Here is an 8,399-nt window from a genome sequence, read left to right as displayed (position 1 = left end):
TAAGAGCACTGACTGTTTTTCTGGAGGACCCAGATTCAATTCCCAGCATCCACATGACGGCTCACAACTATCTGTAACTCCAGTTCCAGGGGATCTGACATCCTCACACATACATGCAGGCAAAACATCAGTGCACATTAAAGGAAGTTAATTTTTTAAAAAAAAATCATTATGTTTAGGAAAAATAATACACTTTAGACTTACAGGTCCTTTAAGTAACTAATATTTATTTTATTTTATTTTTTTGGTTTTTTGAGACAGGGTTTCTCTGTGGCTTTGGAGGCTGTTCTGAAACTAGCTCTTGTAAACCAGGCTGCTCTCCACCTCACAGAAAGTAACTAATTAAAAAAAAAGTAACTAATTTTAAAAATAGCATTTGAAGAAAATAACCCTTTGTGCTTTTAATACGTGCTCTAAAAACTGAAGAGCAAGTCTTCTGAATGGAAAGGGATGCTGGTTTGCATTTTGAGAGGTTGTCGATATCACTGTGATGTATTAGGCAAATACAGCTTTAGGCATCTGTAGGTCAGAAATATCCTCTTACGAGCAGAAACAAAAATAAAGTATATTTCCAAACAAAGGAAGAGTTCTCTTAAAATAAACTGACAATGAAAACAGAACTTCAACTTAAATCCCATCTGATAGATCAGTGACTAAGATGCCATGAGATGGGTCAAGGGGGTAAAGGTGCTTGTTGTGCAAGCCTGGGGACTTGGGTTTGATCCTAAAAATCCACAGAGAGGTGGCAGGACAGAACTGACTCCACAGAGTTGTCCTCTGACCTACACACACACACACACACACACACACACACACACACACACACACACACGCTCACGCAAGAGTAATTTTTTAAAATGTAAAAGGTAGTAGTGGATAGAAGAGACTGAAATTCATATTTGATTAAAATGTAAGCATTTAATAAAATGATTACAACAGCACACGTAGATAATCATAATGAAAAATATAGGTCAGGAAAATAATGAATTCTAGACTTAAAATTTTACTTTACAACAAGGCACTTAACACATCGAAACAGTATAGTAAATTTCCAAAAGAATGCAACTGGCTGCCTCTCAAACCCTATGAAGAAAGTTCTTGTTTGAACATACTGTAGCTTATTAACCATTCATTTCGCAGCATTAATCATTGCATAGGAGGTAAATTAAATAATGAACTCCAACTTGGCAACTAGATTAGCTTATAGTTTCTTCTCTTTCTTTAAAGGATAGTTTAAAATAATTCTACGGTGACCCACCTTTGCCATTCATGATTCATTAAGAACACAGTACAGTAATATTAACGAGTAATAAACCAGCACTTATGAGGCGCCTATCTGTATAAAAACTTATCTTTGGGTACCTCTGACATGAGTTTCAATATATGAATATCGAAGTCAAGAGCACTTCTTCATAAAATGCATTTTGTCAAATGAGTCAAAGGGGCTAAATTATTATGACACACTGGCATTAAAAACAATAATATAAGAAATCTTTACACATAGACATAGAAATGGCTCCAACACAATGCATATACTTGATTAAGATATGTAAACTCATTTATTAAAAGACTCCTTCTCACACTTCCTTACACTACAGGGGTGAGTGTGTTAAGACCAGCTTAAAATTTTTTAATCACTTTTATAATACAAAACCAAAACACTAACAAAAAGTTTAAAATATTTATGGAGCAAGACATGAACTTTTAATTTAAAATGAAATGATGACTTCTAGAACATAAATAAAGGACAGTTGACTTTGGGTTTTGAAGTAAACAAAGCCTGGTAGTTATGGACTAGACACTAATGATTGTGATATAGGAGGTAAAAATGACCTGCAATTTTTCTTTGATCGGATTCTGAGCACTTTCCCTTTGGGAAGACCTTAGAATGTCTTTAAAATAACTCTTTCCCGTGAGAACTTCAGGGATTTTTTTGGGGAGGGGGGGTTAAGAAAAATGAGCAACAAACATCAACAAAACAAACTTTGGAGAAACCTGAAAATATTTTTCTAAAGTAGCATTTGCATTCCAGACATGGCATTGCCACAAGGTGGCAGTAGTAACACAGTAAAGAATCCATGGCCACAGACCTGCCCAGAGATTTCAGGAGTTGACTCTCAGCCAGTCTGTCTACAGTCAACCCTGCTTCCTGAGTTGCCAGTAACTCAAAGGACAGTCACAATTAGCTCAGAAGGAACTGGGGGGGAAGGATGCTTCCTTTTTCAGATCTAGTGGAGGAGCTCAGCTTCTCAAGTTTGAGAGATCTCCATTTCCATTGGGGAGCTTCAGGAAAAACATGTGGCAAGTTGCATGTGTGCTATATATTACAGGTGTTTCCCAGAAGTTACAGGAAAGCCAAGCACGGGCTCACAAAAACACAGGTAGTGGCTAAGACCTGCATCTGAACTGCAAAGAAAAGGTGCTGCAATAATTCAATGTTTTTGTGGGGGAGGCGGGGCGCATGGGAGCTCAGACTTGCAATCCCAGCACACTGGAGGCTGAGGCAGGAGGATTGAAAAATTGGAAGTCAATCTGCTACACAGTGAGATGGGACCATCTCAAAACTAAAATTACTGTTTCAAAGGCAACATCATTAATTGTCTGCATTTTATATCCCAAGTGGCATGCAAAGTCTCCAATTTCCTTTCCTACACTGGCATGAGTTTTGGTCACCTTTCACATCTTGAAAATTATTGTCAAGCCACATGCTTCCTCATAAGAGCTGCAGTAAATACACAGAGAACATGGGAACAGTGGTGTCTACACGAGACTCACGGGTGTTTTCAGTCCTTTAGGAAGGGATGGTATTGTTTTTTATAGCCCGGAACACCTGACTAAAATGCAAGGTTAGCGGTTTCAAGGGTTCCCAACAATCAACAGGCAATGTAATGATGCTTAAGTATTTCCTTAATTGAAGAAACACGGGAAATCCTAGCCACAGCTGGATAAGGCTCGAGGCTGTTTTGTTTCAATGAGAGACTCGCAGACCCAAACAGGGGCTTCAGCGCCAAATGAATCTCACAGTCAGACACAAGTTAAATTAGTGTTTCCAAGCAAAACACTTGGTTCTAAAACAGAAGGGTCAGAGTTGAGGAAATGAGCATGTGAAAATTCTACAGAATTGTGGGTAGTGGAAGGTAAACTGGGTATGTATTTATTACTTGTTTATTCAATAAAAATACTTGAAAAAAAACCTTGCATTTCCAGGTCTGCCAAAGATGTTTAGGGTTCCCACTCTGGCAAAGACAGCCAGACTTGAGAACCTTACTCTCTGGCCTTTGAATCCAGAGCCCTTTCCTTTACCTACCCAGTATCACAGAAAAGGAGACACTGGACACACACACAGAATTTTAGCACCAGAGGACAACGGCCCTTCTGAATAGACCTGTATTGTGCTTTTTCCCCAAGCCATTTAAAGTTTAATTCTGAGACATCAAGGCTGACTGGCTTACAAGGATCCACCTGGGGATGTTCTCCATCCCACCTTGTCACTGCCAATGTGACCGTCTCCTTCCACCCTGCTTGTCTCACCTCCCTCTGCTCCCATGCTGACAAGTGTGTAAAGGAGAACATTTTCTACTGTTAGCTAATCTTCCAGTAGTTAAAGAGTCAAGGCAAGGATTATGCCCTGAGTAACACACTACATCAGATATTCTTAAACCCACCAGATTTTAAAATCCATTCCTATCAGACACAGGTGTCCCCTGTGGGCCCCACCCCCACCCCCGTGGTGATGGTTGGGTGTTGTTTGTTTGTTTGTTTTGAGACAGGGTTTCTCTGTGTAACAGCCTTGGCTGTCCTGGAACTCTCTTTATAGACCAGCTGGCCTCGAACTGCCTCCTGAGTGCTGGGACTAAAGGCGTGCACCCCCATGCTTGGCTCCCTGTTGCTATGTAGCTGTAGTAATCTCAAGTGTGGATGCCAACAGCATGTTTAAGTGCAGCACCGTGTGTTCTGTTCTCAGGGTGAAAGTCAAATTGCTCAGGGGTGGTGTTATGTCCTTAGGAGCACTTAGGGAGAGAAGTACCTTGCTACAAAGCAAGGAAACAGTAAACCTTCGGGATCCAGTTTGCATTTCCTGCAGTGCACACTATTAACTAAGAAGAAACTGTTTTAATAGAATGTGACCAAACATTTCTCTAGGTTCCAATCAGAAACACATCACAGCGGGTCCAAGCTAGAAGGGGAGCACACATGTGTTCCCCAGTGAGAGTGAGCATCACTTCACATGGGACAGCCCTGAGCTCCAGGCAGGCAGCATCTAATGTGTATAGCAGGAAAAGCCCCATGCTTCCTGTGGATGTGTCAGAGAGACTTGAAAGTGAAAAATCCACACACAAAGGAAAAATCCATGGGTGTGTCACACTCACGTTTCCTTGGACCACTCCTTTGTAAAATTATCAGGTAGAGGTTTAAAGAAAGAGGAAAAGTCATACATAGTGCACTGGGGGGCGGGGTAGCAGCAAAGTGAATCCCAGACAGCACCCTAACCTTAACAAAGGGCAAAAACAAAGTGCGTTTGACCTTAATCCACCTGTGGCTTGCCCTCAGTGAGCTGCTTGGTGGAACCCTGCTCCCACCATCATTGCCTGTATTCACACGGTGGCTTTATATATCCAGACATTTTATTCAAAACATTAGCAAACTCTTCTGACCTTGGAAGGGAAAAAAAATCTGGAAAGAATGTGGAAATGGAGAAAGAACAGGAGAGGCATAGCGTGTTTTTTGCCATCTCTTTAAAATCCCACTTTGGGGGCTTTGTCACCCTTGGATGAAGAGCTGCAGGAAAATATACGTTTCTTGGGCTGAATAAAAAAGAAAAAAAAAAGCCAAAGGTAATACTTCATTCGTTGCTCCCATCTTTTGCACAAAATTTGGTCCGCTTCATTTACCAGTCAGTTCTCTGAGAATAAATAGGAAGCTGCGCCTTTGGTTACAGCACGGACTCTTTTGGTGGAAAGGCTGCTGCCAGGTTGGCAGCTCACGTAGACTTCTCATTATCCTCCCCGATCTTCTGGACCCGGGAATACTTTTTGCATGATGACTTGAAGCAGCCAGGGGGCCAGGACAGTGGCCAGGAGAAGCAGCAAGGAATTGAGCCTTGTACGTTTTTCTCAAAAAAATAGAAGATGGGGAACCACCAAGCCCGAGATAAGAAATTTGTCTGGGAAGAGACCTTCAAGTTCTGTTAAGGGTGGGAAAGAAAAATGAGCAATTGTTTATGACTTGCAGTCTAGACCTCTCAATTAAACGACATTTGTTTGTTTGTTTATTTTGTGACTTAGCAGGTGAGCAGAAGTGAAATCCCATGGCACTAACTGCTGTCCTGCCTTTGCCCCAGCTCTGCTTTGTCCTTGGTCTCCCTGTCCTGCCCTCTGTGGCTCATGAGACCTCTGCTTGCAGTTCCCTAAGGAGGAGGCTCAGGAATAGATGTAAAGGGCGTTCAAGAGAAGCATTTTCAGGATGTGTTGTGGTCAGATATAACGGCCAAGGAGGAGTGGAAGGAGAACTTGGAAGGCTGAACATATTCGAGAGAAAGATGGAGATTCTGGTTTAGGTGTTTGAAAGCATCTAGATTGACACGGGAGAAGGGAAATGAAAGCAGAGGACTACGGAGTTGGCGACCAAGCAGCAGGGCCAAATAAAGGGATCCATAGAAAGCAATTATTGGTGGACACAAGAACTCTGAGTAGATCCAAAGGCTCTGAGTAGTCAATTGCTTGTAGATTTTATACACATACACACCATACACAGACAGCACAGCACACTACCACCACCACCACCACCAACAGTGGGTAATCTATTCCAACATAAGTCAGTCATGGTACACAGACCAACTGAATTACAGCAAGAGCAATACCAAGGCTATTTGAAAAGCCTGGGCGGGTGGTGGGTGGTGGTGGTGGGTGGTGGGTGGTAGGTGGTGGTGATGAGGCAACCTTGGGCCCAAATAGAGCCAACAAGAGAAATGGGAAGCTTCCCAGGATGGAGGTAAGAGGGTGGAATTTGAGCAAGCACTAGAAGAATGAATGGGAGAAGAATGGGGGTCACCCTGGAACAGGAAGAAGGGAAGACAGACGTGCTGATCACCCCAAGTATAATCAACAAGACAAGCAACCTCTCTCACCAAGATGCTCCATAATGCTCTACAGAGAAGGTCCCTAGGTTTTCAGTTGACGAATATAGTTCTGCAGTTCTAGCATAAATCAGCTGAGTTGGCAGACACGCTGTCAATAATTTTACAGTGTCCTCCATTCTCAGGTAGCCTGTGTATTTGTGAGGTTCTTTTGTTGTCACTGTTAGCTGAACTGACCAAACCCTATATAGCTGGGTGGCGACAACACGAAGCGATCTAAAACCTCCGTATTTGGAAATGGGTCCCCGGCACATAATGAACTTCACTGCTCTCACCTTTTCATTGGCCATGGAATGGTACCACCAAAACAGCCGTGTTGTGATATAGTAAGCAATGATCACATCGACGGTGTAGTGTTCATGCGCCACGAGAATGCAGATGATCCCGGCGGCACTCAGCAGCCAGCAGACCAGATGGTACCACCAGAAGTGACGCGGTGAATCTGGACAGCGGGAAAACAGAGGCAGTAAGATTCCCAGAGATGGACTCACGGACGGACTGACTGACTGGCTGGGGCTGAAACGCAGGGTCTTATGCATGCCAAGGAACTGTGCCCCCACAGAGCTACATGTTAATATTGTCCCAGTAACTCCAGGCAGGACAATTAAGACTACTATGGCAATGAGTTGCCTGCCTCCGTTGCCCAGATAGAGTGAGGGCAGAGGGGATCCCATTAGCAGGTATGGCAGTCATTTTTAGGAGGTTGATGGGTAACAAGAGATATTCTAGGCCTTGCCTGTCTTCAGCAATCTATTAAATAAGGAAGAGAATAGAGCTGTTATTTAGGTTGGCTAGAATTGGCTCAAGCTGGCTCACATACATGGCCCAACTGGAAAGAGAAACAATAAGGGCCTAAAGAAAAGGTCTATGGAAATAAGGGGGGCAAAATGAGAAAGCAGGGGGATATTTTGAGGTCTTAAGTTTATTTTTATTGCTTCGGGTGTGTATCTGTGGTGGGGAATGCCATTGTGAGGCAAGCACGATTTGAGTCTCAGCAATTTTATACTACCACTGCCAATAGCAATGGTGCAGCTCTCCAGTGGAAAGATCCGGCTTCTTGCCCCTCTGTGTACCGACATTTAGCCTCTGGCTGAGGTTACTGAGGAGTTCATGCCACTGACCATCTGGGAGAGAAGTGTGGCACTCATCGAAACTACAGCCCTCTATTTGATTCACATTTCAGTGTCTTCCTTGTCATTTAGTTACTTCATCGTGCAGCTATATTCTCCAAGATAGCTTGCAGAATCCTAGAATTTAAATGCCAGGAGAGGCTGGGGTGGGGGTTCAGTAGTTCAGTAACTACTGCAACAGAACCTTGAACAATGAGGCAACCCTGACATCAAATGCATTCTCCAGTTCCACCCCCCCCAGCCCTCCTGAAGCTTCATATCTGACCTACTTTTCTGTACGTAGGTCATCAGGGACTTATTAACAGCTCAAAATGTTTGGAGGCATTAGAACTGTTCTGTATCATTAATCACCAGAAGCCGAAATGGGTAAGGCTACAATGGCTATTTTCCTACTGGTGGCATTGAAAATAGGGTTTTTAGGAATTTTGGGAAACCTCGAGTGCCCTATGAAAATGCATTTTCTATGATGCTACTACACTGAGATCACAACCCACTCTCCTCTCTCCCTGCACCAAGAATACGATGATTTTTTTTTTTTTTTGCTCCTATTTATTGTTGAGAAAGTCTCGATATGTAACCCAGGTTAGCCTTAAAGCAACAATCCTCCTGCTTCAGCCTCCTCACTACTAAGATCACACAAAGCCAGCTAGTAGAAGCTATTCTGAAACCAAAATGGCAAATGAGAATCCTGTTTGTTCACTCATTCTAGCCACAGGGATATTATCAAGTGAAGAGATGACAACAAAAGGACTTCAGAGCCTGTGCGGGACTTCCAGCAGAGGTGGCATTAAATAAGAGACAAGAGCTTGTGGCAAGCACTAAGAAAATCCATTGAAGATGAGGCCAGGCATTTAGTATTAAGAGCCTGCTGTTTTCTGCAGGCACGGTTTTGAAAGACTCCAGGCTCCATGAGCATATTGGTGCAATTAAACCCTTTCATGTTAACTAACGAAATGGTCCGGTACGCTCTCCCAACTGAATTTTAATCCACTTTCAACAAGAGTGCTAGCAAAGAAAGAACCCAGAATGATCAAAAGGCAGGAGAGTAATCACATATAAACAGCACATCTTCTAGAAGCCGACTTTCCAAACCATGGGAGACACTGCCTACTCAGGGAAACAAGGCAGGTATG

At 42.9% G+C, this 8,399-nt stretch overlaps 1 protein-coding gene across 5 annotated transcripts in view; it reads right to left on the bottom strand.

Annotated features, from left to right (window-relative positions):
• Nucleotides 1-898: 898 nt before the first annotated feature.
• Sgms2 (sphingomyelin synthase 2) overlaps nt 899-8,399 on the bottom strand; it is an 80,103-nt gene continuing 72,602 nt past the window's right edge. For 4 of the 5 annotated variants that reach the window (XM_027395722.2, XM_027395723.2, XM_027395724.2 and 1 more), the window contains exons 5-6: nt 6,412-6,578; nt 899-5,185 (exon numbers count right to left, since the gene is read on the bottom strand). In XM_027395722.2, coding sequence (XP_027251523.1) covers nt 4,982-5,185; nt 6,412-6,578 — 371 coding nt within the window. In that variant the 3' untranslated portion in view covers nt 899-4,981. The remainder of the gene's footprint in view (nt 5,186-6,411; nt 6,579-8,399) is intronic. The other variant, XM_035450955.1, reaches the window with a different exon arrangement.

The sequence above is a fragment of the Cricetulus griseus genome (genome assembly GCF_003668045.3).
Source record: "Cricetulus griseus strain 17A/GY chromosome 1 unlocalized genomic scaffold, alternate assembly CriGri-PICRH-1.0 chr1_0, whole genome shotgun sequence".
Lineage (NCBI taxonomy): Eukaryota > Metazoa > Chordata > Mammalia > Rodentia > Cricetidae > Cricetulus > Cricetulus griseus.
Note: the sequence above shows the minus strand (reverse complement) of the source record. Positions and strands in the feature narration are given on the sequence as shown.